At 40.8% G+C, this 27,676-nt stretch overlaps 1 protein-coding gene across 3 annotated transcripts in view; it reads left to right on the top strand.

Annotated features, from left to right (window-relative positions):
* Ids (iduronate 2-sulfatase) overlaps positions 1 to 24,627 on the top strand; it is a 30,619-nt gene extending 5,992 nt beyond the window's left edge. For 2 of the 3 annotated variants that reach the window (XM_052740507.1, XM_052740489.1), the window contains 4 exons: positions 1,475 to 1,645; positions 7,082 to 7,208; positions 9,827 to 10,000; positions 20,973 to 24,627. In XM_052740507.1, the coding sequence (XP_052596467.1) occupies positions 1,475 to 1,645; positions 7,082 to 7,208; positions 9,827 to 10,000; positions 20,973 to 21,445 (945 nt within the window). In that variant the 3' untranslated portion in view covers positions 21,446 to 24,627. The remainder of the gene's footprint in view (positions 1 to 1,474; positions 1,646 to 7,081; positions 7,209 to 9,826; positions 10,001 to 20,972) is intronic. The other variant, XM_052740498.1, reaches the window with a different exon arrangement.
* Positions 24,628 to 27,676: the final 3,049 nt, after the last annotated feature.

Below are 27,676 nucleotides of genomic sequence, written 5' to 3'. Positions count from 1 at the left end.
CCAAGAGGTCAGAGCTAAGAGCTAAAACCTTACCCTTTCTCCTGCGGTGGTCCTACCTCTCCGAACCAGAGCTGCTTCCTGTGTTAAAGTCTTTATATAGAGTTCCTGTTCTGCCTTCTCATTGGTTGTAAACCCAACCACATGACCGCCTCCTCACAGCCTGTCTGTATAGGCCTCCAGGTTTTCCATGATTGGTATTAAGATTAAAGGCATGTGTATCCAATAATGGCTGTATCCCTGAACACACAGAGACTTACCTAGCTCTGCCTACCAAATGCTGGGATTACAAGCGTACACCACCACTGCCCTGCTTTCCTATGGCTTGCTAATAGCTCTGACCCCCAGGCAACTTTATTTATTAACATACAAATAACATTTTAATACAAATAAAATATCATAGGAGACAGAATTGCTTGTTTGTACTTCAAATCCTATGCTTCTCTATATCATTTAGAATGTATAGTCCTTTTAAGTAATCTTTCCCAGGTTTTCTCTGTTTTCTTTTACCTGGGCCTGAACAGCCCAGCCTTTTCACTTTACAAAGAATATCCCTTGGTTATAAATGAGAGTTCAGACCTGGAAGTATGCCCTTTGATGTTGTAGGCATCATGTTTGATGACCCTTGAGTCTCTTGCCCTCACAGTAGGAGCTCCCAGCCCCTTTAGAAGAAGCTTGTGACAGTCTCTTCAGCTCCCTTGCAGAAAAGAGTTCACAAAGCTGCCTAGCTGCAAGCCATTCAGAGGTCTGCTTATAAGTCTGGCCCTTGTTTGGCAACTGGGAACTTTGATTTGGGAGTGCCTAAGTGGTTTTGGCAGACATGGTACATGCTGAATCAGTGCTTTCCTTATGGAAGCCCAAAATTTTGTTCTGGTTCAGGCAAAGTGCCTACGTGATGAATCCCATGTCAAAACTGGGTGCTGCAGTTTTAATGAGCTTCACTGATTGGTAGCATTTTACATGCACCCTCTTTCAACTAGCTGGGGCAATAAGTGCCTCTTATGTGAAATCCCTGGGAAGGACTCCAAAGCTTGTCATTGGTTTCCTCCAGATTTTTGGACTCATGTTTGTTTTTTCTTTGCTGATTGGATGTGAAATCTTTTCACTCTATTAAAGGATCACTGTAAATGGGACTTTCTGCTAAGTCCTGTGAGTTCTCCTCATGACTCACGGAAGCTGTGGGAGGTTTTGGGAGCCCACCGTGCTTTGCCATGCCTTTGTATGTTGGGACAGGAGCAGGAGGCCACCTGTATATGAGAGGAGAGAACAGTTGCTGCTGTCATTGTAGGAAACATTTGGGGATTTTGTTGCTGTTTGAGTCTTATGAGAATGGCTTAAGGTAGAGAGCAGGTGACAGTGGGTGAGTACATGGGGAGCATTAGCACCAAGTAAATGTATCACAGGCTTTCAGAAAACACAACCTTGGGCTTCTGCCAAATGAGCAGCAACCTTGTGGCTTTGTGTGTTTTTTTCCTAGGAATTTCAGAAGTTGTATCCCTTGGAAAATATCACCCTGGCTCCTGATCCCCAGGTCCCTGATGGCTTACCACCTGTGGCCTACAACCCCTGGATGGACATCAGGGAGCGGGAAGATGTCCAATCCTTAAACATCAGTGTTCCCTATGGCCCAATTCCTGTGGATTTTCAGGTACCAGGGGTACACCTGGGGGATATATCAGGCACTGATAGTGTGATAACATTGGTGAAGCCACATTTGAATTCAAGGCCAACTGGTTTACATAATGAGTTAAAGGCTCACCTAGGCTAAATAGTAAGCTGTTTCAAAAAGCTAAAACAAACAAAAGTCTTCTTTGTGATTTTTGGGGGACAGTGAATTTCTGTTGTTATTGACATGGGCAGTGCTGTGAAATCAAGTCTCCTTACTGGTACCTTAGCTTCTAAAGAAGGTAGCATTCGACTTGCTATAAGTAGACATAAGTTCAGGATATAGCTTGGGTGAACCTCCCTAGCCCATGGGGGATTAATATGGGCCACAATTTATTAATTATAGGATGTCGGCAGCTATGTAGAAGCCTAAAATCCTTGGTTTTCTGGTACTTTTGTTTCCTTTGTGGGAAAGCCTAAACTGGCACCTGCCACTCTTGGGCTGACTGAGTGAACTGAGGGAGGTGGGTTTTCATGGCTAGTGCTGTCAGCTGTGATGTCTTTGATCTGATACAGAGGTAGAGCAGCCTCCAAGTTAGTCATTTGGTTATGTTGACTCATCCCCTCATCCCTCAGCCTCTCCTGTAAGTAAAAAGACACATGGAACCATATTCTTTCTGAAGTTTTGTGACATGAATGAATGCTAAAGCAGGTGGTAGTGGATAGAAGAGGGCAGCATTTTCAAAATGTGCTCCTTGGACTGACTGTCTATGTCAGATTCGCTGGGCAGACTTGAAAGTACAGAGTTCTGGCTCACCTTTAAAAGGATATGGACATCATTTTTTTCTCTATTCCCCCCACCCCATTTTCTTCTTTTTTATTTTTTGCAGTACTAGTGATTGAACCTAGGGCCTCACATGCACTAGGCAAGTACCCTACTACTGAACTATATTTGCAGCCCTAGAGCTGAAGATTGGGCGCAAGAAACCACATTTCCTCAGAAAGCATATCAGGTGATGGTGATATACTCAGTGATTTGAGAACCATTGCAGGAGAATAGATTTTTTTTTTAGTGAAACAAGTCCAACACATAAAAGATATCTTTTGCTGTCTAAAGCCATTTGGCCCCTGAGTTTGCACAGCCAGAGTTCAGAGGTGAGGTGTGTGCATTATTCACAACCGTAAGTTTCAAATGGCAAGTAGAGAGAGTTCAGAAAGCAACATATATGCCAATTTGCCAAGTACCAGCTTCTTAGTTCTGTGTTGTCAAGTCTGATAACAAGATGGTTTGAACTGCAGCCTTAGGTTGTTACCTGAATATTTTATTAGTGACAGTGACTTGAAATGTCCCTCTACAATGGACTGGGTGCCAGGAAGGGTTCTAAGTATTTAAGTGTCTGGGCTGGATGAGAACCTCACTGTTGCCAGACAGGAAACTGCTGTGTGACATGGTGGGGCATAGAGCTGGTGCCAGGTGGACCCGCTTTAACTCTATGGACATGTAACTTCAAATCACCATGGTTGCTTTTGTCAGTTCAGAAAAGTCTTGTTTTGAAGTCGCTTTCTACTCCATGGCAGCGGCATGACCCCTGTCAAGTCAATGTGCCTTATGTTCTTAATCAAACAGAAGCAGGAGGAGTAAAAGTTTTCTGTGAGAACACTGACTTGAGGTTTTTAGTTAAGAGAGTAGAAAATATGTGGAAGTATACAGAGAGGGTCAGTGCCACCTACATGGAGAGAACCCCCTTGAAGTTCTGTGCCCTTTCCTTACACCCCTAGTCATGGGACACAGCAGGTAGCATGGCTCATATAGTTACTTGGGTGACCTTGTATTGGGGGGAGGGCATGCCTCTCATGCTCTATGGACCTGAGCTATGTTCCCTGCCCCATTGTGGCTTTGGATGTCTTTTTTTTTTTTTCTTGGTTTTTTGAGACAGGGTTTCTCTGTGTAGTTTTGGTGCCTGTCCTGGATCTCACTCTGTAGACCAGGCTGGCCTCGAATTCACAGAGATCCTTCTGGCTCTGCCTCCCGAGTGCTGGGATTAAAGGCGTGTGCCATCACTGCCCGGCGCTGGAAGTCTTTTCTTAATTCACCTATCTCCTTCCTTCAGCCTCCCATGTTTATGCTTAGGCCTGCACCTGCTTGGTTATGCGCAAGTCTGGTTATGGCCCCTTCCCCTTGCAGTTCCCTTGCCCGACATTCTTGTTGCCGCTCTTCCCATTCTGTCTTGGGGAGGGAGTCCCATGGCACGACCCTCCTTGTTCTTGCGCTCTCTTCAGCACTCTTGCCCCATTTACAGTACCCTTATAATGAAACAGTTCAGCTGTGAGAGCTGCTGGAGAGAACCTCTGTTACTACTAAGCAAAGGTTCTCAGCTGTGTAGGTGAGCTCTTTGCTTGTTTTGTGAGGTCTATTCCTACTGATATTCTCTGCAGCCTCTTTGCTCACATCTTGCTATCTTCAGAAGTACCATTTCTCTCACCTCTGCCTTGTTCTCTTCTCTTTTTGTTTGCTGCTCTGCTCCCTCAACTGTTTGAGGGCAGTGAAGAGTAGCCTATTCTGGCTGCATCCATGATCTTTCTGGTCTGTTTGTTCTACATCTTTCTCTGCATGGGTTTCTGCCTTCCTGGATCACTAAGAGTTCTCATTGTGGCAGACACTGACCTTGTTGGCAAAAATCTGTCTTCTAAGTCTTCAACTTCCCTGAGCTCGGTGCTGCTTTCTCCTTGTTCACCAATCTAATCTGGAGCTATCTGACTCTGATACTTCCTTGCCAACCTTTCTGGGTCCCTCTCTATTTCAGTATGCCTAGCAGGGTCCTCCTGTGTCTCCCACTTAGTACTGCTCCTAGGTCAACTTCAGCCCCCTACCTTGGCCTTCTTCCTAGTTAGCCTCATCTGAACCTTGTTGTTAGATTAATCCAAGAACTACTCCAGCCTAGTCATCCCTCCTAACTTTCAGACACACATGTCTACCTTCCTGTGACCTACTCCCAGGCAGATGATCGTGGAGACCCTGATTCTGTTGTTTTCCACGTGGTAGGCCACCACCCCTACTCTGCCTTTTCTCCTTCCTCTTCCACTATGTCTCTTCCTATCAAATGGTAGCAAATCATGCTGTTGCTGAATGTGAAGTTTTGTCACCCTTGGCTTTCTCATCTTCCTCTGATACTATGTTTTTTACCTGTCTCCACACCTGCTTCATCTCCCCAAATTATTCTTAGTTCTGCCTTGCTCTCTGAACATATCTTTCTGGACCACTGTAGTACATTTTGCTTTTTAAAATTTTTTCCATTTTTTTGAGATAGGGTCTCACTCTGTAGTCCCAGCTGAAGAAAAATGCATGGTGATCCTTCTGCCTCAGCTTTCCAAGTGCCAGAATCACAGGTACACACACCATGCCTGTCTGATTTTCTTTTAACAAGTATTCTGAATTCTTCTTAGGTGCCAGCAGTGGCTTGGTACTATTTTGTCTACAGCCCCTAGAATCTGTGCTGCTATTGCCACAGGACTTTTGCTAATCTGCAGCCTATATTGCATTACCTCTGTCTTGAAAGACCTTCTTGGCCTACAGCCTGAGACTTTTACTCCCTTGAAGAACTTCTAAGTCTATGTCCTCTGGCCCTAGCCTACTGTTTTTGTCTGCTTTCCTATGTTATTACATAGCTCTGAATGTGCCCTCCTCTTCCATAACGCCACTCTGTTATATACATAACAGCTGTTGCTTTAGAACATCTTGCTCATATTTGGTTGATAGCAATGGATACTCCTCTGTGAAGCCTCCCCTGATTTATCCAGACCAACTCACTTGAAGGCTCATTTGCCTGTCTTAACCCTGGCCCTTCTGATGAGTATGTCTACTTCTCTGTAGTTGTACCCTTATTGACTAGGTGGCTTAATAGGTCTGAACATCATACCTGCTTTTTTATTGCCTTCTTTCCATAACCAGCATAAGTAGGAGGTGTTTTGATCCTTAGGAGAACTAATGTTCTCTGGGCTCCAGACTGAAAAGTTTATTTACTAAAAAGTGTATGTAGGCAGAGGCTCAGCATAATCCTTCTACAAGCATAGATGTTTGTCACTGCAAGTAGATGAAGGGATAAGTCTCATGACTGCCCTTATCCTAGCAATGAGAAGTAGCATCTCACAGGTCCATCTCATGAGGAGGGACCCTGAGGATGGTAGAAGATGGGGCTGATCTGGTAAGTGGTTCTCTTGTTTGTTACCACTTGGGGGATAGTGGGGAGGGAGAATAATATTTTCCTTAAGGCTTGTGAGTAATAATTGAGGAGTCAGTCCAGGAAAGGCTTATGGCTTCTTTACTTCTGGGTATAGACTAGCAGTCCCAGCATTTCCTCTTGGGTTATCCTTCATTATTCTTCTGCCCATTGAGGGTTTGTTAGAAATGAGCTACACTTGACACCTTGGTCCATAAAGTTAATCAATTACCATTTCTTGCTGGGTAAGAAAGTAGTCAGAGGACAGGCCTACTCAGGGTCATTATTAAGGGTTAATTTGTGCCCCCTTCAAAGATATATTGAACTATTTAATTCCTCATACCTCAGAATGTAGCCTGCTGTAAGTTAAGATGCACTCATACTGATCAGGTAAGTCCCTAAACCATTATGACTGTTGTCCTGATAAGGAGGTCAGGTAGGGAGGACAGTGACAGAAACAGATGCAGGAAGAGCTGCATGTAAAGATAGAGACAGATTGCAATGACTGTTGCAAGTCAAGAAACACAGGTACATTTAGAACAGTGGTTCTCAACCTGGGAGTCTCAACCCCTTGGGTGTTGAATGACTTTCACAGGGATCACATAAGACCATTGGAAAACAAATATTTATGTTACAGTTTATAATAGCAAAATTACAGTTGTGAAGTAGCATTGAAATAATTTTATGGTTGGGTGATCACCACAACACGAGGAATTTTTGTATTAAATAAAGGGTTGCAACATTAGGGAAGGTTGAGAACTACTGCTCTAGAACTTTCAGAAATGGCCCTCCCCAAACATTGATTTTGGACTTCTGGTGTCAGTGACTGGGAGACAATCCATTTCTAGTGTTTCTAGTCACCTGGTGGCTTGAATGGAGCTGATTGGTATCTTTGGCAAACTCCTCATCAGAGAACATGTGGCTCTGGGAATACAAGGATTAAGGGATCATTTTCTGCTTAGATGTTCATTTCTAGAGACTGTCCAGAATATGCAGAACAGACAGAAGAGAATAGTTAATGACATCCATTTGCCATGACATGTATCCTAAAATAAAAGCTGAGTCACTTTCAGTTTGGTCCTACAGATTGTTAGTTTGGCCTCTGCAGGCATAGGGCTGCAGAAGGTAGGAAAAGGAATGTTAGGTTTAGGATAAGAACATCATCAGTCAATGGAGAGTTTGGCCTTGGGAGAGATGTTCAGGTAGCTATTCTCTTTGTATGCCAAGGCAATCAAAATTGCTCCTACTCTTTTCATTTGCAGCGGAAAATCCGCCAGAGCTACTTTGCTTCTGTGTCCTATTTGGATACTCAGGTTGGGCATCTTTTGAGTGCTTTGGATGATCTTCATCTAGCCAACAACACAATTATTGCTTTCACATCTGATCATGGTAAGCATTTTGCAGGGCATTGGTGAATTGAGCATCTCAATTTCCTGTGAAGCATGCTTTGGACAATTTCCACATACATAGGGGTGTACTCTTGTGTAAAACAGCAGTGCTCTGAGTCCAGTGTCATGGGGAGCTTTTAAGAGCAGCTTAATTGTTCTTGGCCCTCCATCTTGGATATGTGAGAATGGAGGCAAGTGCTACATCTTTTATCTTAGTTATTTCATCAGTGACCTTGCATTTATGTGAGAGAGGGTTTGCTTTGGTATCTCTTAACGTTTCTTAAATTATGTATGTACGTGTGTGTGTGTGTGTGTGTGTGTGTGTGTGTGTGTGTGTGTGTGAGAGAGAGAGAGTTTAGTGCCTGCAGATAACAGAAGAGGGCTTCAGATCCTCTGGTGTTGGAGTGATAGACAGTTGTGAACTGCCTGACATGGGTGCTAGGAATTAAACGGGTCTTCTGGAAGATCAGGAAGTGCTGTGAACTCCTGAGCCACCTCTCTAGTCCTCTTAACATTTTTAAAAAGTTAGCATACATAGTTATAGGCTTCATTACAGCATCATCAAACATATGTCATTATACTGTATTAAAATTAATCCTTCCCTTTGCTGCCCTCTCCTGTACCTTCTGCACCTCTTCCAGCTGATTGCCTTCATCCACCAATGTGGTTTCTTCTGCTTTTGTGTCACATATATTCCACTGATATATCCAACTATCCTTCCTTTTCCCCCCTTCTTTAGTATCTCTTTCTTGGAGGAAGCTCCTATTTCTAATCTAGAGAACTGGAGGACTTTTATTTGGAGGTTCTCTACTTCCTCCTTGTCTAAAGACAGACCCTTGGGCCTCTCAGGGATATGGGCTTGCTTTCTCACATTTTTTTATCTTTTATTTTTTCCTTTATTGAAAATAGATTCTTTTTCTCACACAATATGTCCTGATGAGGGTTTCCCCTCCCTCTATGCTTCTCAATTACCCCCCACCTCCCCTCTCATCTGAATCTACTCCCTTTCTGTCTCTCATTAGAAAACAAACAGCTTCTAAGGAATAATAATCAAATAAAATATAATAAGATAAAATAAAAATTAACACATTGGAATTGGACAAGACAAACAGTGGGGAAAGAGCCTAAGAGAAGGCACAAGAATCAGAGACCCACTTGTTTGCGTACTCAGGAACCCCATAAAAACACTAAACTGGAAGCTGTTATATATACACCAAAGATCTGGTGTGACCTGTCTAAGCCCTGTGCATATTGCCTCAAGTCTCTGAGTTCATATAAGCTTTCATCATGTTAATTCAGAGGGCCTTGTTTTCTTGGTGTCCTCTATACCCTCTGGCTCTTAACACTCTTTCTGCCTCCTCTTCCAAAGTTTTCCTGAAACCTGAGGGGAAGGATTTGATGGAGACATCCCATTTAGGACTGAGTGTTTCAGGGTCTCTCACTCTGCATAATGTCTGTTGGTCTCTGTATTTATTCACATATTTGTTCCTGGTTATAGCAGCCTAGACTGAAGCTTAGCAGGAGAATAATGAATGAATATATTTATTTAGCCATGAACTAATAACAACAGCTCTGTACTGAATGCTGTGGGTTAGACTAAGTGCTGTGCCTTGGATGATGCCAGGCAGCCCACTAAAGCTGGTAAAGGCCTGTGGACTTAGAATGGCTGTATTTGGGAATGCCACAGGAGAGCTTACTTTGTCCCTTCTAGGTCTGTGCATGCACATCAGTCAAATTTCCCAGAGCTGACTCCTGAGGTCCCACTGCTGGTCCCCTAGGCTTCTTAACCCTCAACCTTTTAGCTTCATGCTACATAGGAACAACATGACCTCTGTACTAATGCCCTACAAACCCACTGGGTCAAGACTGCTTTGTCCTGGAGAGTGCAGAGGAGTGGAGGTTCAGGGTTTCCCCTCATCCAGTCCACAAAGGTGATGGTCTGGAGAGACTTCTTACTGAGCTCCTACAGACTCTTTGAACACTCCTCTCTTAAGTTTCCAGCATTACAGACAGAGGAATGGACAGATTGCCAGAGCCCTTGCACATCCACAATGACATGATGTCTATTCTTAGCCACTGGTTATTCAAAGTCCTTCTAAGTAGGAGGCTGCTAAGGAGAGTAGTCTGAGGTTATAGCTGGATTCTAAGTCTATAATCTCTCTCTCTCTCTCTCTCTCTCTCTCTCTCTCTCTCTCTCTCTCTCTCTGTCTCTCTCTCTCTCTCTGTCTCTCTCTCTCTCTGTCTCTCTCTCTCTCTCTCTCTCTCTCTCTCTCTCTCTCTCAAGAATTATTTTATTATCTTTACTTATTTAAGTTTTTTTTTCCTGAGACAGGATTTCTCCGTGTAGTTTTGGTGCCTGTCCTGGATCTCGCTCTGTAGACCAGTCTGGCCTTGAACTCACAGAGATCCGCCTGTCTCTGCCTCCCGAGTTCTGGGATTAAAGGCGTGCACCACTGCCGCCCAGCTGTAAATTACCTTTTATAATTCTAGAGGAATTTCCTGAAGTTATGAAGTTTGGTGTCCTCTGCTCTTTACATTGAGAAATAAAATGGTATCTAAAGTAAACAAACCATAATATTATTATTAATTTTCTTTCATTGTATGCTTTTTATGGCCCAGGGTGGGCCCTAGGTGAACACGGAGAATGGGCCAAATACAGCAATTTTGATGTCACTACCCATGTGCCCCTGATGTTCTATGTTCCTGGAAAGACAGCCCCACTTCCTGGAGTAGGCGAGAAGCTCTTCCCTTACCAGGACCCTTTTGATCCCACCTCAGAACTGATGGATCCAGGTATAAACACACAGAAGTGACAATGCCTAGCAGTGAGAGTACCTTTGGTTTATATGTGAATTACCTTATCAGACAACAAGCTCTTTGTGGTATGTTGGAGTTCATTTTCAATATTGTTTAGTATTCATATATTTTTTAGCATCTCCCATGCACTAGGTTGGGAATGCATGGCAGAGTCAGAGCTGACAAAAATGGCCACTATATATTGGGGCCCTTGGAAAGTATAGAGGGCCAAATGAGTAAGTGACATTCCCAAGGTGGGAAGGGCTGTTTGGAGGTGACAACATGTCAGACCTTAGAGGAAGTGGCTGTAGACTGCTGGGACAAAGTCTCCCCAACATATGAGTGGAATGTTTCATGTGCATGCTTTTTTGGGGGACCTAGTGCGTACTGAGAGGTATTTTTCATTTTGGAGCTCATTGACCTATTGAAACACACCAGGTTACTCTGCTCTGTGCTCCCCAGCAGCAAAGGATATTTACTTTGATTTCTACATGCAATTCCTTCAAAGCCTTGAAAACCAGGCACTCTTCCTGTCCATGTGAAGTGGCAGGTGTAGGTTCTTGAGAGTTGTATTCTTAATTTATCTGACTAGTGTACTTTCAGACACCAATTATATACTTCAATGGCAGTTGGCTTTTCACAGTGCTTTCTTATGAGCTCTGCTAAATCAGGTTACCCCTTTTTTAGACTAACTGGTCCCTGGCTCCATCTGTAACACCTAAGTCTTGCATTTCATGTTCATTGCTATGTATATTGATCTTGGTTTTAGATCTTCATTCTGGCCTTTCTGGATTTTTTAGTTTGCTTATATCATCCATTTTTCCTTTTGTACATATTTAATTTTGTATGTTTCATGCTCTATGTGTCTTTCCCAACACCAAAAGAAAGGTTAAAGAGTTTCAAGGCATGAGTTTAATTTTTTATTTCTGGGACAAATCTGGTTGGTGAGAGTCCTTTTTGAAACTTGTTGGAAGATACTCAGCAAATTAGAAATCCCTGTATTGTAGTGTCATCCAATTTCTTCCAAGTGTAATCTGTAGTCTTCATCTTTTCTCTGAATTTCAACTTTTACTTCAAATAATTTGTCCCACTTGGCTAGTCAATCTAACATGTCTGGAGCTGAACTTACACTGATTCACCTTCATTCTTACCTTTCACACTCTTATCCTTAGAAATGATGTTGTCATTTAGGTTCCCAAACCAAAAACACCTCCACCCCCCCTACGAAAAACAGCCTGCCAACCAACCAACAAACCAACCAAACAAAAAATCCTGTAGACAGAGACTTGTAATTATGGCTACTCAGAGGCTGACACATGAAGATCACATGCTCAAAACCTATTTGAGATACAGAGTGAGTTCAAGGCCAGTCTCTATAACTAATTGAGAACTCATCTCAAAAAATAAAACTCAGGTTCAGGACCTAGCTCAATGGTAGAGTGTTTGCCTATCATGCATAAGGCCCTGGTTTCAGTCCCCGATAATGAAAAAAGAAAGTTGTGAGTCTTTTTTTTTTTAATTTTTATTTTGCAATACAATTCAGTTCTACATATCAGCCACGGATTCCCTTGTTCTCCCCCATCCCGCCCCCCTCACCTTCCCCCCAGCCCACCCCCCATTCCCACCTCCTCCAGGGCAAAGCCTTCCCCGCAGACTGAGATCAACCTGGTAGATTCAGTCCAGGTAGGTCCAGTCCCCTCCTCCCAGGCCGAGCCAAGCGACCCTGCAGAGGCCCCAGGTTTCAAACAGCCAACTTATGCACTGAGCACAGGACCCGGTCCCACTGCCTGGATGCCTCCCAGACAGATCAAGCCAATCAACTGTCTCACCCATTCAGAGGGCCTGATCCAGTTGGTGACCCCTCAGCCATTGGTTCATAGTTCATGTGTTTCCATTCGTTTGGCTATTTGTCCCTGTGCTTTATCCGACCTTGGTCTCAACAATTCTCACTCATATAAACCCTCCTCTTTCTTGCCAATTGGACTCCTGGAGCTCCACCCGGGGCCTAGCCATGGATCTCTGCATCCAGATCCCTCAGTCTTTGGATGGGGTTTCTAGCACGACAATTAGGGTGTTTGGCCATCCCATCACCAGAGTAGGTCAGTTCGGGCTGTCTCTCGACCATTGCCAGCAGTCTGTTGTGGGGGTATCTTTGTGGATTTCTGTGGGCCTCTCTAGCACTTTGCTTCTTCCTATTCTCAAGTGGTCTTCATTTACCATGGTCTCCTATTCCTTGTTCTCCCTCTCTGTTGTTGATCCAGCTGGGATCTCCCGCTCCCCCAAGCTCTCTTTCCCTCGACCCTTGCCCTTCATTACCCCCACTCATGTCCAGGCTGTTCATGTAGATCTCTTCCATTTCTCAGTCATTGGGCGATCCCCATGTCTTTCTTGGGGGCCTGTTTTCCAGGTAGCCTCCCTGGTGATGTGAGTAGCAGTCCAGTCATCCTTCTTCCACATCTAGTATCCTCCTATGAGTGAGTACATACCATGTTTGTCTTTCTGAGTCTGGGTTACCTCACTCAGGATGATTTTTTCTAGATATATCCATTTGTCTGCAAACCTCATGACGTCATTGTTTTTCTCTGCTGAGTAGTATTCCATTGTGTATATGTACCACATTTTGTTTATCCATTCTTCAGTTGAAGGGCATCTAGGTTGTTTCCATGTTCTGGCTATTACAAACAATGCTGATATGAACATAGCTGAACAAGTGCTTTTGTGGTATGATTGAGCATTCCTTGGGTATATGCCCAAGAGTGGTATAGCTGGATCTTGGGGGAGATGGATTCCCAATTTTCTAAGAAAGCGCCATATTGATTTCCAAAGTGGTTGTACAAGCTTGCATTCCCACCAGCAGTGGAGGAGAGTTCCCCTAGCTCCACATCCTCTCCAGCATAAGGTGTCTTCAGTGTTTTTGATCTTAGCCATTCTGACAGGTGTAAGGTGGTATCTCAGAGTTGTTTTGATTTGCATTCCCCTGATGATTAGGGATGTTGAGCAATTCCTTAAATGTCTTTCAGCCATTTGAGTTTCCTCTGTTGAGAATTCTCTGTTTAGTTCTATAGCCCATTTCTTAATTGGACTGTTGGGCATTATGATGTCTAATTTCTTGAGTTCCTTATATATTCTGGATATCAGTCCTCTGTCAGATGTGGGGTTGGTGAAGATCTTTTCCCATTCTGTAGGCTGTTGCTTTGCCTTGTTGACCGTATCCTTTGCTCTACAAAAGCTTCTCAGTTTCAAGAGATTGATTGATTGTTTCTCTCAGTGTCTATGCTACTGGTGTTCTATTTAGGAAGTGATCTCCTATGCCAATGCGTTCAAGACTACTTCCTACTTTCTCTTCTAGCAGTTTCAGAGTAGCTGGATTTATGTTGAGGTCCTTGATCCACTTGGACTTAAGTTTTGTGCACGGTGATAGATATGGATCTATTTGCAGCCCTCTACATGTTGATATCCAGTTTTGACAGCACCATTTGTTGAAGATGCTTTCTTTTTTCCATAGTATACTTCTGGCTTCTTTGTCAAAAATTATATGTTCATAGGTGTGCGGATTAATGTCAGGGTCTTCAATTCGATTCCGTTGGTCCACATGTTGGGTTTTTTTTTTTTTTTTTTTTGGTTTTTCGAGACAGGGTTTCTCTGTGTAGCTTTGCGCCTTTCCTGGAACTCACTTGGTAGCCCAGGCTTGTAGCTAGAGTTTTCCTGCCTGGCCCACAGTCAAGACAAATCTCTGTCACCCGCCAGTCCCACAGCCTCTCAGACCCAACTAAGTAAACACAGAGACTTATATTGGTTATAAACTGTATGGCCGTGGCAGGCTTCTTGCTAACTGTTCTTACAGCTTAAATTAATCCATTTCCATTAATCTATACCTTGCCACATGGCTCGTGGCTTACCGGCATCTTCACATGCTGTTTGTCATCGTGGTGGCTGGCATTGTCTCTCACTCATCTTTCTACTTCCCAGCTTTATTCTCCTCCTTGTCCCGCCTATACTTCCTACCTAGCCAATGGCCAATCAATGTTTTATTTATTGACAAATCAGCAACACATTTGCCATACAGAACATCCCACAGCACAGGCTGGCCTTGAACTCACAGAGATCCGCCTGGCTCTGCCTCCCGAATGCTGGGATTAAAGGAGTGTGCCACCACCGCCCGGCAACATGTCGATTTTTATGCCAGTATCAAGCTGTTTTTATTACTGTAGCTCTATAGTAGAGCTTGAAGTCAGGGATCATGATGCCTCCAGAGGTTGTGTTATTGTACAGGATTCTTTTGGCTATCCTGGGTTTTTTTTGTTTTCCATATGAAGTTGAGTATTATTCTTTCCAGGTCTGTGAAGAATTGTGTTGGTATTTTGATGGGGATTGCATTGAATCTGTAGATTGCTTTTGGTAAGATTGCCATTTTTACTATGTTAGTCCTGCCTATCCATGAGCATGGGAGATCTTTCCATTTTCTGACATCTTCTTCAATTTCTTTTTTCAGGGACTTAAAGTTCTTGTCATATAGTATGGTGATATTTTATTTTATTAAAATGTTATTTGTATGTTAATAAATAAAGTTGCCCGGGGGTCAGAGCTATTAGCAAGCCATAGGAAAGCAGGGCAGTGGTAGCGTACGCTTGTAATTCCAGCACTTGGTAGGCAGAGCTGTGTAAGTCTCTGTGTGTTCAGGGATACAGCCATTATTGGATACACATGCCTTTAATCTTAATACCAATCATGGAAAACCTGGAGGCCTATACAGACAGGCTGTGAGGAGGCGGTCATGTGGTTGGGTTTACAACCAATGAGAAGTGTAGATGTATCCAACCTTCTTATTAAATAATAAACACAGAACCAATGCAAAGAAGAAAGCCAAGAGGTCAGAGCTAAGAGCTAAAACCTTACCCTTCCTCCTGCGGTGGTCCTACCTCTCCGAACCAGAGCTACCCCTGTGTTAAAGTCTTTATATAGAGTTCCTGTCCTGCCTTCTCATTGGTTGTAAACCCAACCACATGACCGCCTCCTCACAGCCTGTCTGTATAGGCCTCCAGGTTTTCCATGATTGGTATTAAGATTAAAAGCATGTGTATCCAATAATGGCTGTATCCCTGAACACACAGAGACTTACACAGCTCTGCCTACCAAGTGCTGGAATTACAAGCATACGCTACCACTGCCCTGCTTTCCTATGGCTTGCTAATAGCTCTGACCCCCGGGCAACTTTATTTATTAACATACAAATAATATTTTAATACAAATAAAATATCACCATATTGAAGGCAGGACAGGAACTCTATATAAAGACTTTAACACAGGGGTAGCTCTGGTTCGGAGAGGTAGGACCACCGCAGGAGGAAGGGTAAGGTTTTAGCTCTTAGCTCTGACCTCTTGGCTTTCTTCTTTGCATTGGTTCTGTGTTTCTTATTTAATAAGAAGGTTGGATACATCTACAATATAGGTCCTTTACTTGCTTGGTTAGTGTTACCCCAAGGTATTTTATGTCATTTGTGGCTATTGTAAAGGGTGACATATCTCTGATTTCCTTCTCCGCTTCTTTGTCCATTGTATGTAGGAGGGCTACTGATTTTTTTGAGTTGATCTTGTATCCTGCTATGTTGCTGAAGGTGTTTATAAGTTATATCAGTTCCTTGGTGGAATCTTTGGGGTCACTCAAGTATACTATCATGTCATCTGCAAATAGGGAAAGCTTGACTTCTTCCTTTCCAATTTGTATCCCCTTAATCTCCTTATGTTGTCTTATTGCTCTGGCTAGGACTACAAGTACTATATTGAATAAGTATGGGGAGAGCGGACAGCCTTGCCTCGTTCCTGATTTTTGTGGAATTGCTTTGAGTTTCTCTCCATTTAATTTGATGTTGGCTGTTGGCCTGCTGTAAATTGCCTTTATTATGTTTAGGTATGTTCCCTGTGTTCCTGATCGCTCCAAGACCTTTATCATGAAGGGGTGTTGGATTTTGTCAAATGCCTTTTCTGCATCTAGTGAGATGATCATGTGGTTTTTTTCTTTGAGTTTGTTTATATGGTGTATTACATTGACGGACTTTCGTATGTTGAACCACCCTTGCATCCCTGGAATGAAGCCTACTTGATCATGGTGGATAATTGTTTTGATGTGTTCTTGGAGTCTGTTTGCCAGTATTTTATTGAGTATTTTTGCATCAATGTTCATGAGGGAGATCGGTCTGTAGTTCTCTTTTTTTGTTGTATCCTTGTTTGGTTTAGGATTCAGGGTAAGGGTAGCCTCATAGAAGGAGTTTGGTAATGTTCCTTCTGTTTCTATTGTGTGTAACAATTTAGAGAGTATTGGTATTAACTCTTCTTTGAAGATCTGGTAGAATTTTGTGCTGAAACCATCTGGTCCTGGGCTTTTTTTTTGGTTGGGAGACTTTTAATGACTGTTTCTATTTCCTTAGGGGTTATTGGACTATTTAAATAGTTTATCTGGTCTTGATTTAACTTAGGTGTGTGGTACCTATTCAGAAAGTTATCCATTTCTTTTAGGTTTTCCAGTTTTGTGGAGTAGAGGTTTTTGAAGTATGACCTGATGATTCTCCGGATTTCCTCAATGTCTGTTATGTCCCCCTTTTCATTTCTGATTTTGCTGATTTGGATGCTCTCTCTGTGTCTTTTGGTTAGTTTGGATAAGGGCTTGTCTATCTTGTTGATTTTCTCAAAGAACCAACTCTTTGTTTCATTAATTTTTTGTATTGTTCTCTTTGTTTCTATTTTATTGATTTCAGCTCTCACTTTGATAATTTCCTGGCGTCTCATAGTGTCCCATAAGTTTGGGTATGTGGTGTCTTCATTTTCATTGATCTCTAGGTAGTCTTTAATTTCTTTCTTTATTTCTTCCTTAACCCATTGGTGATTCAGTTGAGTATTATTCAGTTTCCATGAGATTGTAGGTTTTCTGTAGTTTTTGTTGTTGTTGAAATCTAACTTTAGACCATGGTGGTCTGATAGAACACAGGAGGTTATTCCAATTGTTTTGTATATGTTGAGATTTACTTTGTGGCCAAGTATGTGGTCAATTTTAGAGAAGGTTCCATGGGGTGCTGAGAAGAAAATATATTCTTTTTTGTTAGAATGGAATGTTCTGTAGCTATCGTTTAAGTCCATTTGAGTCATGACATCAGTTAAGTCCTTTATTTCTCTGTTAAGTTTCGATTTGGGAGATCTGTCCAGTGGTGAAAGTGGGGTGTTGAGGTCTCCCACTATTAATGTGTGGATTTTTATATGTGATTTAAGCTTTAGTAATGTTTCTTTTACATATGTGGGTGCCCTTGTGTTTGGGGCATAAATGTTCAGAATTGAAACTTCATCTTGGTGGATCTTTCCTGTGATGAGTATGTAATGCCCTTCTTGATCTCTTTTGATTGATTTTAGTTTGAAGTCTATTTTGCTGGATATCAGGATGGCTACACCCGCTTGTTTCTTAAGACCATTTAATTGGAAAGTCTTTTCCCAGCCTTTTATTTTTAGGTAGTGTCTATCTTTGAATTTGAGATGTGTTTCTTGTGTGCAGCAGAAAGATGGGTCCTGCTTTCGTATCCATTCTGTAAGCCTATGTCTTTTTATAGGTGAATTAAGTCCATTGATATTGAGGGATATTAATGACCAGTGATAGTTCATTCCTGTTATTTTTTGGTGGTAATGTGTATATACTTCTCTTCGTTGGGGTTTTCTGCTGTGGCTTTATCTATTACCTGTGTTTTCGAGGGTGGATCTGACTTCCTTAGGTTGGAATTTTCCTTCTAGTGCTTTCTGTAGGGCTGGGTTTGTGGATAAGTATTGATTAAATCTGGCTTTGTCTTGGAATGTCTTGTTCACTCCATCTATGATGATTGAAAGTTTTGCTGGGTATATTTGTCTGCATTACATCTGTCCAGGTCCTTCTGGCTTTCAAAGTCTCCATTGAGAAATCAGGTGTTATTCTGATGGGTTTGCCTTTATAAGTCACTTGGCCTTTTTCCTTTGCTGCTCTTAATATTCTTTCTTTATTCTGTACGTTTAGTTGTTTCATTATTATGTGGCAAGGGGACTTTTTGGGGGGATCTAGTCTGTTTGGTGTTCTATAGGCTTCTTGTATCTTCATAGGCATTTCCTTCTTTAAGTTGGGAAAGTTTTCTTCTATGATCTTGTTGAATATATTTTCTGTGCCCTTGAGTTGGTATTCTTCTCCTTCTTCTACCCCTATTATTTGTAGGTTTGGTCTTTTCATGGTGTCCCAAATTTCTTAGACATTTTGGTTCATGACTTTGTTGGCTTTAGTGTTTTCATTGACTGATGAATCTATTTCTTCTACTGTATCTTCAACGCCAGAGATCCTCTCTTCCATCTCTTGCATTCTGTTGGTTATACTTGCACCTGAAGTTCCCGATAGTTTACTCAGATTTTCTATTTCCAGCATTCCCTCTGTTTGTGTCTTCTTTATTTTTTCTATTTCCCTTTTCAGGTCTTGGACTGTTTCCTTCATTTGTTTCATTGCTTTTTCTTGATTTTCTTTCAGTACTTTATTGTTTTCTTCCAGGACTTTGTTTTCTTCTAATTTGTTTGCCCTTTCCTTTAGTTGTTTACAGCATTCTTCCCATTTTTTTTGTCTTTTCCTCTACACAAGCCTCTACCTTCTTCATGATGTCATTCATAAGGCTGTTTTCTTCTGCTTCTTCCAATTTTTGATGTTCAGTTCTAGATGTTGGAGGTGAGCTATGTTCTGGTGATGCTGTATTACTCTTCATTTTGTTGTATGTATTTCTGCTTTGACGTCTGCCCATCTCCTTGTGGTTCGTTCTTGGTCTTATCAGCACACTTGGTTCAGACAGAGCTGACAGATTCAAGAAGTCTCTCTTGTCCAGATGGGAGCTCTCTTGTCCAAATGGGAACTCCAGGGCAGGATGGGAGCTCTTCTCTCTCTCTCTCTCTCTCTCTCTCTCTCTCTCTCTCTCTCTCTCTCTCGTCCAGAAGGGAAGTCCGGGGCAGGATGGGAGCTGGGGGCCGGCCTCTATGTCTCAGGAAGTGGCTGGAGTCTCGGGCTGATGGGCATGGTGGCAGGGCGTGGAGATTGCAGGGTCTGCCGGGGGTCTTGGAGAAGGGGATCCTTCCTGGTGGGGCTAGAAGGGAACCTGTCCAGTGGCCAGAACCTGGGGCCAAGTTGGGCAGGTCTTCTCCAGAGTGGCTGGTGCCCAGGGATGGGGTCCGGCCGAGCCAGGGCACTCACCTGTGGTCTAGAAGGGAAGTCCGGGGCAGGATGGAAGTTGTGAGTCTTTTTAGTCCATCTTTTTTCTTTATCTCGTATGTGCTTTGCATCAGCAAGCATACTCCTTTCCATTCAGAATCTGTCTCTGCCTGTTCTCATCAATTCTACTGCTATCATTCTTCTGCTGCAGCAACTTCCTGAAGTCACCTTGCTTGTGTCCTTGGTTCTCTAGAGTGTTTCCTTCTCATAGTATTGCAAGTAACCATTTCCAAACTCAAAGCAGAGGTAGGAATATATAGTTCAATGGTGTGGAGTTCATGTCTGGGATGGACTGAAGCCCTGTCTTCTATCCCTAGCACTGCAAAGATGAAAGTTAATACCAAAAGCAGAACCTCCAAAATACAGCCTTACTCAGGAGCCTTCTGTGTTTCCCAGCTTATGGAGTAAATGTCTTTATAATGGCTATCAAGGCCTTATATGACCCGATTGCCTCCTCATCTCTTAGAATTCCTCTTGGCAAATACCCAGACCATTCTTTCTGTTCAGTGTTCCACAGTCTTAATTCCTCAATTGCTTAATTCCTTAATTGACTAGACTGAGGGTAAACAACTTTTTTTCAATGATGTATACATGTGGTCATATTGTCTTCTACTTTCATAGTGGTATTTTTTTTGTATGAGAGGCTTTATCTAGGGAGATGCAACACACACATGCATATACATCTCCTCATCCCCAGAAAGGTAATCCATGAAAGACCAAAGTAACAATTACACCAAAGCCCATCTTGGTGAATCAGTGAGTTTTATTGGGGTCACTAATAGGAATATGGGTGAGGGGATACTGATGACTCAGAAGTAGCTGCATTGCTGAAAATCCCACATCAACCCTACAGTTCTTGACATAAGTTGCAGAGAGCTTGACATTTCTGAGAGATGGCCTGTGAACAGCTGGACTGGGCAGTCTTCTCCAGCAGTTGTTTACTGCTACCAATCTATGGTTATACACAATGTGGTATATACATACAGTATAATATTATTCATCCTTTAAAAGAAAGGAAATGCCAGTGTATCCTATAGAATGGATGAGCCTTGAGTACTCATTATGTTAAGTGAAATAAGCCAGGCACAAATGATCAAATGTGGTCTGAGACTATTCACATGAGATATCTCTAGTAGTCAAATTCACAGTGCTAGAAAGCAGAATCAGTATTATCAGTTGATGGTTGTAGAAAAATGGACAGCTGTTGTTTGGTTTTAGTGAAGGGTTAAGTGCTGAGGTGGTGGGGACAGAGACATAAAATGAATTGTAGAAGTGACGGTGATGCTGACACAATGTGAATACATGAATTGCCACTAAAAAGTGGTTAAGATTGTGAATTTTATGTTTTGTGTATTTTACATTAAAAAGAAAATATAGATCAAATGCAAATAGTTAAAAATGAGTAATCTTCACCAGACTTTTTCATAGTGGGTAGAGCTTTAATTGGTTAAACTTGTCAGGATCAAATATTTGGCTCCAAAATTTAAGTAGTTTAAAAATGCTTCCAACAGGCTGGAAATACCTTAATTTTATATCTCATTACACTGAATAGACCATTAGTGAAGAGAGAAGTCCTGGAGAGATAGCATTTCTAAACTTCTTTTGCTAAAAATTGGGTGTTATATATGAAAACGAAATGGGGAACAGTTGGTACTCAGACAGGCTTCTGGTTTAGCTGGCTCTGCAGTGTACTAGATCCAGCTGTGCTGCTTCTTTTTTCAGGTAGGCACATCGTGGACCTTGTGGAACTTGTATCTCTCTTCCCCACACTTGCTGGACTTGCGGGACTGCAAGTTCCTCCTCGATGCCCCATCCCTTCTTTTCATGTTGAGCTGTGCAGAGAAGGCCAGAATCTCCAGAAGCATTTGCAGCTCCATGACTTGGAAGAGGATCCACACTTCCTTGGTAATCCCCAGGAGTCCATTGCCTATAGTCAGTACCCACGGCCTTCAGATTCCCCTCAGTGGAATTCTGACAAGCCAAGCTTAAAAGATATAAAGATCATGGGCTATTCTATACGCACCATAGATTATAGGTATACTGTGTGGGTTGGCTTTAATCCTGCTGAATTTCTGGCTAATTTTTCTGACATCCATGCAGGGGAACTTTATTTTGTGGATTCTGACCCATTGCAGGATCACAATGTATATAATGACTCCCAACATGGAGGTCTTCCCCACTCATTGAAGCCTTGAGTTCTGCCAGCCAAAGAGGACACATACGTGTCCCCTTGCCCCCTTCTGGCTTGTGAAAGGTGACATTAGAGATGGTTATCTTTTACTACCCATTGTATTAGATGTAACATGAGTGGGAAGCAATCAAAACATGCATCATCAATTTGGCCTAGGACTATGTGGCAGATGAGTCTTTTCATTTAGTTCTTCTTAAGTTATAATCAATCATTGAATTTGGGCTAGGCTGAAACTTGTCCATTTTAAAAGCACTCATAGCTTAGATTAAATAAGTACAAAGTAACTTACTGGAATGTAATCATACCTTTGTTTATAAAGTCCATGCCAGCCAAAATTACTATACTCAAGAAATAATTTACTTGTCGAATTTAGTGCATTTCAAAAAGTAACTATATATCTTAGGTAGCCCATTGTAGTAAAACATGTTAACATGGGACTCATTTATTCTCAAATGTGAAATTAAGTAGTAATTCTAGAAGCAACTACTATGTGGTCTATGTTCAACTTTTGCTTCTAAGACTACAGATTTAAAAATCAAAAGTAAAATACACATGGGATTATTAATGCAGCATTTCTTCATTAAATAATAATGCTTAGTAAAGTATAGATAAAGGTAAGAAATTCAGTTAACTGTTTCAGTACTTGCTGGTCCAAATAATAATTTGTTAGTAAATAGCGTAACTCTTGAACTCAGGCTATCTGTTAAAAAATCTGTTATTCACAATAAAAAGCATTTAAAATGTAACTATACCCATGATTTGAATATACATTCAAAATTGTATTCATATTTAGAGAATTGCAGATACCCATTTACCCTGGAGGCAGGAGCTATTCTACTTCTACCTTTTGGTAAAGAAAGCATGGATTTATGAAATGTAAATTTTCATGTGGCTTGTGGAAACTTTTCATTAATAGGGTGTAAGTAATTTTCAGATTGTAGTTCTGCATTCCCTGCATATTCCCTAAATATGAAAGTGAGAGGAAAGGTATGTAGTAAGGATAATGTTATTTCATTACTGTTAAAGAAAAGTCAGTTCTTTAATATGCTAAAAACTGTTCCATTATCAGTAGTCAACAGCTTTCCAACATACAGTGTATTTAGTCTTGTCTTAAAGGAGTAATTTCAATAATTTTCTCCTTAAAAATGCCTCAGTGTTTCAAGGTAAATGTCTGTAAAACAAAATATAGCAAATAGCTAATTAGAATAAATTAATGTCATATATTAAATTGTAACCCAAAAGCCAAGATGTTATTTTTAAGTCTGTAAAATCTCAAAGACAGATTGTTTTTGCTAATTGGCCTATAGTAGAGAGGTAGCTGATAGTACAGTGATTTTGTTGAGCAATTAAATGACTGTCTTGGGAACAGTAATTTGTATTTGGGGATTGATTTTCCCATTCATCTCTCCTGATCCCCAAATTTGCCTTGTCTAGAAACTGGCTTTTGTAGATGATTTGTTTCAGTCTTTTCTTGTTCTTTATCTTTATTACCCTCATTGTATTCACTCAGTACCATTTTTGCAATTTAGTTTAGAAGTTGTTCACAGCTTGTTTTTATTTTACTTAGCTTTGTCTCCTACTCCACAATTATGGAGACAGATTTTGACACAGGTTTTTATTTTATGTCCATTTATTGTTCCTGTTTGACCATAGTATATACATTTCATTTTTCTTATTTTATTTCCTGAAGCACAGTTTTAGTGTCAACCCCCTCCAAATTCTGCTTCCTATGAAGTCATAAGCCCAGTGGTGCTATCCACTTAATAGCCACAAGACATATGTGACTATTTAAATTCATTGACATGAAATAAAATTTTAAACGATTTTTGGTACATCATAATTCAAGTGCTCAGTAGCTAGATTTAGGAACCTTTCCATCGTAGCAGACAGTTCTACTAGACAGAGCTGCCCTGGATTTGAGCTATATTTGTTGGCCGTGATTGGCAGGTTCCTACTGTCCTGCATTTGCCCACAATGAACAAACCATGTTTTGTTTAGGCATAGAGTGGGGAGTTTGCTGTGGCCATCAGCCTCTTCCTTTCATTCTCATTGCCATTGCCTCTGTCCTTCTCTCTCTCCTTCCCAAATAGTTTACCTCCCCACCCTTTTCCACCCCTGTTCCTTAAGGAATCCATGTGTCTTCCTAAAAATCCCTCTTGACCCTGCCCTTTGAGAACACCGTCAGTGCCTACTAAGGGTCTAGAAAGACCTCCGCTGAGCAGTCAGAGTCTTCCCTGGCTCCACAATGCCCCTTCCCTTGGCTGACTTTCCCTTGCCAATCCCTGCCTCCCTGGCCCTTCTAGCTTGTGCCTCCCTTCTTTGCTCCAACCCCTTCACGGCCATTCTTCATAGCCTGGCTCCCCTGCCCCCACTGCTTAGAGGCTGAGACTTTTGGGACTCTCTAGACTGTATTGTGGGGGAAAATGAACATGTCTAAAAAATCTGCTATTTACTTAACTTTTAAAAAGGCATTTTTTTCTTATTATAAATTTGATGTGTTAATTATAGAAAAATTGGAAATCAGAAATAAAATAAAAGGCAAGAAAATGTCTGAGTGCTTTATCCTGAGATTGCCACTTAATATCTTGTCCTTTTAGGGGTATGAATGTTTTATATTTCTTGATCCTCTATGTTCTTTATAATACAGTTTCTGTTCTTTCTCTCTAAACATTATGTATGGTTATTAGTGACTTTTGCAGATACTTTATATTGCTGGTAATATATTTTATTGCATAGTTTTGTTGTACTTTTCTTAACCTTCTTTCAATTGTTGGAAATTTAGGTTATTTCCAAACTTTCAGTATTATAAATAATGCTATGACCAACTTTGTGAATAGAATGTTTTTATGTATTTCAAAGTATTCCCATAGGATAGGCTCTCAGTGCCATGTCATCCAAAACAGCTCCATTTTCTCCTCACTCTGTCTCTACTATAACATACTAAAGTTAGAAAACAAAGTCAACAAGCCTATAAATGAAAACCATAACACCAAGAAAGAAAGCCTGTAATCCTACAATAATAGGTGAAAGTTGTATCCTGCTTTGACTTCTGCTTCTTTGCATATTAATGACAGAAGCCATTATTCTTTCTGTGTGATAGTTGGGTATTTGCATTTCTAGTTGTCTGACTTTGTGTGGTCATATTATGGGTTTTACCTTTTAATGTAATAAAATAAATTGCTCTTTTCTGGTGTGATGGTTTTTCCTGCATATTTGTATTAACCATAGAACAACTCCATTTAGGAACTGAATAAATACTTGTTTTCCTTTTGATTTTTTGGGGGAGATCTTGGTGTTATTATCTTTTTATTTAATTAGAGTAATGTGTGCTCACTGTGTGAAATGTTAAAGTAAAAAATGATGTCACTAGAAAGAAGCCCACTTTTATAGTTGCTTTTTTGAAATTATTTTTGTTTATGTATATGAGTATATTGCCTACATGTATCTCTGTACACCATGTGCATGCCTGATGCAGTCAGAGGCCAGAACAAAAGAGTTGGATCCCCCTGGAACTGAAGTTACAGACTGTTATTAGCTGCAGAGTGGATGCTGGGAATTGAATGAAGCTCCTCTAGAAGAGCAGTCAGTGCTCTTAACTGATGAGTCATCTCTCCAGCCCCCTTAGTTTCTTTTTCAGTTGTGACAATATATATATAACCAAAGAGAGGAAATCTTGTTTTAGCTCCCAGTCAGTTAAGAGGGTGTAAGCAAAGGTATCTAGATCTTGGAGCCCCTGATTATATTCTACTGACAGTCAGAAGAGAATAATGAATATGTGCATGCTAATGCTCTACTCTCTTTGTACAGTCCAGGATCCTCAGACAGGGAATGGTCCTGCTCACAGGTATGATGGATCTTCCAAACATTAGTTAAAGTAATGAAGATAATCCCTCACAGGCATGCCCAGAAAGTCCATCTCCCAGGTGATTCTGGATTTTTATCATTGTGACAACACTAAAAATCATATCAACCCTTCAGAATATAGCTAATGTTGATATCTCTGTGTATTTCTACTCCCTTTTTGTGTCCAAATACAATGTGTAGATAAGGACATTTTGTCTTTTCATTGGTGGAGTTTACCACATAGTCTGTGTCTTGTAATCTAGTGTAATGTCAGTATTTTTTGGAGACAAGATGTTATTATGTTGCCCAGGCTGGCTTCAAGCTCAGTACACTCTAACCTTTACAGATGTGTTGTCACAGCTTAAATAACAAGATATTTTGTTTTCCAGAACTGCAGATCAAAACAAGTCCTCATACAATCTAAGCAGCTGCTATAGAAACAAGCCATACTCAAGCTTTAGCATGTTTTTCATGGTAGTTGGCAGATATTGATTAATAATTACAACTGCCTGTGGCGAGCCACAAGAATATGTTATAAGGAGTCTAGCTGTGTATTAAAGCTATACCTTGATGAGGCCAAGGGTCAGTCAAGTGGGAAGCCATCTAGCATGGACTATTTGGTGTTATGTGGGGTGTTTACCCACCAACGCCACAGTTCCCCAGAGTTTTCTTGAGTGTGAGCAGCAGGAGCTATTAGATAGAAGGATCTAGATTGCGGAGATAAACAGATAGAGAATAAAGGATAGCCTCAAGACGGCCTGGAACCTTTTCCAATGGGCCTCGACTGTCTCTGCCCCAGGATATTTATGGAGATGCCAAGGGGTGGAGCAAAAGACCTCCTCCCCCAGCACAGCCAAGTGCAGACCATCTCAGACCCCTGCACTCAGGCCCGTGGTCCTAATCATCCTCTCTATGTGGACCTGCTGGTAAAGCCACAAGGAACCTGAAAACGGGCTCCCACAGGTCCCCCTTTCTTAATATATAAGAAATAACTCATTATTAATAGCTTACAGCAATCTCCATAGCTGTTATACCTCCCAGTATGGGAGTAGAGGATGATAAAGATGGCATTTTTTCTTTTGAATTAGGTCCAAGGTGACTACAGCAGTCTTTAGGTGCATCAAGCCCTTTCTAAACCAAAAACTTAATGCAATTGCAAACTTAAAGAATCCCTTAGCTTCATCGTTATCATTAACAGGTTAACCTAAATATTGCTGTACATAGTCACAATTCTCCCAATGTTACAACTCAAAGCAAACTCTTAACAGAACCATCTGAATTAACATATATGGTGCTATATATAGTTAACAATTTTCTCAGTCTTACAACTTTAACTCTTAGTAGAATCATTTGAATTTTCTTGCTAACAGCATAGGAAAAACTTTGATTTATTCACATCAAACTTAAATATTTCCTTAACTCCACAAAACCAGGGTGCATTAATACCAATAGGTTAAACATAATTTCTGCAAACATACATTCAACCTTAATTCACTCATAACTCCTCCTTTTCTTTATAATTTTTTAAAACAATCTCAAACCTAGTTAGAGGAACCCAAACTTACACATTTCCTATAAGCCAATATTGAAATGCAGTATTCTCAATCTAACCATTAACACTTTGAAAACTTAGCAAAACATCCAAAAGCAGTTTCATAATAAAACTCTTTGCACTTTAAAAGTAGTCTCTTAGTATACCCCATTTGCATTTCTTACTAACAAAATATTACATTAATCCACTCAAACAATTTTTTTAAATTAAATAGGCTAAGGAATATTAACTCTCCCTTTTATTTATAATTTTTTAAGCAAAATCTCAAGCCTAGTTAGGAAACCTAAATTTTCCATTTAAACAGTTCCATTTGCAGCACCAAACCAGTTCCAAAAGTAATTCCATTTTTAAATAAACAGTTCCATAAAACAATTCATGAATCACCAGTTAATAGCATATATGCATACACAAAACTACATCTGTAGTCTAGGTAGAAACAATAAATTTCTTCATTTAAACAGTTCCATTTTTAACCCAATTCCAGAAAACAGTTCGAGGTAATTACTATAAGTAAACTCAAAATTGTCCCAATGCAATGAAATCTATTGTTCATTTCATTAAGTCCCAAAATTCAAATTATAAATTCTGGTACTAGCCTTCAAATTTGAAGAAATCCATAACAAAAATCTTTTTGTAGTTTATCTCATTATTTTAAGTTCAAAAAGTTCAAAAAAGTAAATTCTGGTATCTGGCTTTCACTTCCAAATATGAAGAGACGTTATACAACCAAAACTTTTTGCAGTTAACAATTTTAGTTCAAACAAGCATCTCTGCAACTTTTGTTCTCACAGACAGACCTTTTTAGGTAGAGTAGTATTCTAAACCGCACCGTTTTTGATG

This window comes from Peromyscus californicus, unplaced genomic scaffold (genome assembly GCF_007827085.1).
Source record: "Peromyscus californicus insignis strain IS unplaced genomic scaffold, ASM782708v3 Scaffold_10__1_contigs__length_136768540, whole genome shotgun sequence".
Taxonomy (NCBI): domain Eukaryota; kingdom Metazoa; phylum Chordata; class Mammalia; order Rodentia; family Cricetidae; genus Peromyscus; species Peromyscus californicus.
Note: the sequence above shows the minus strand (reverse complement) of the source record. Positions and strands in the feature narration are given on the sequence as shown.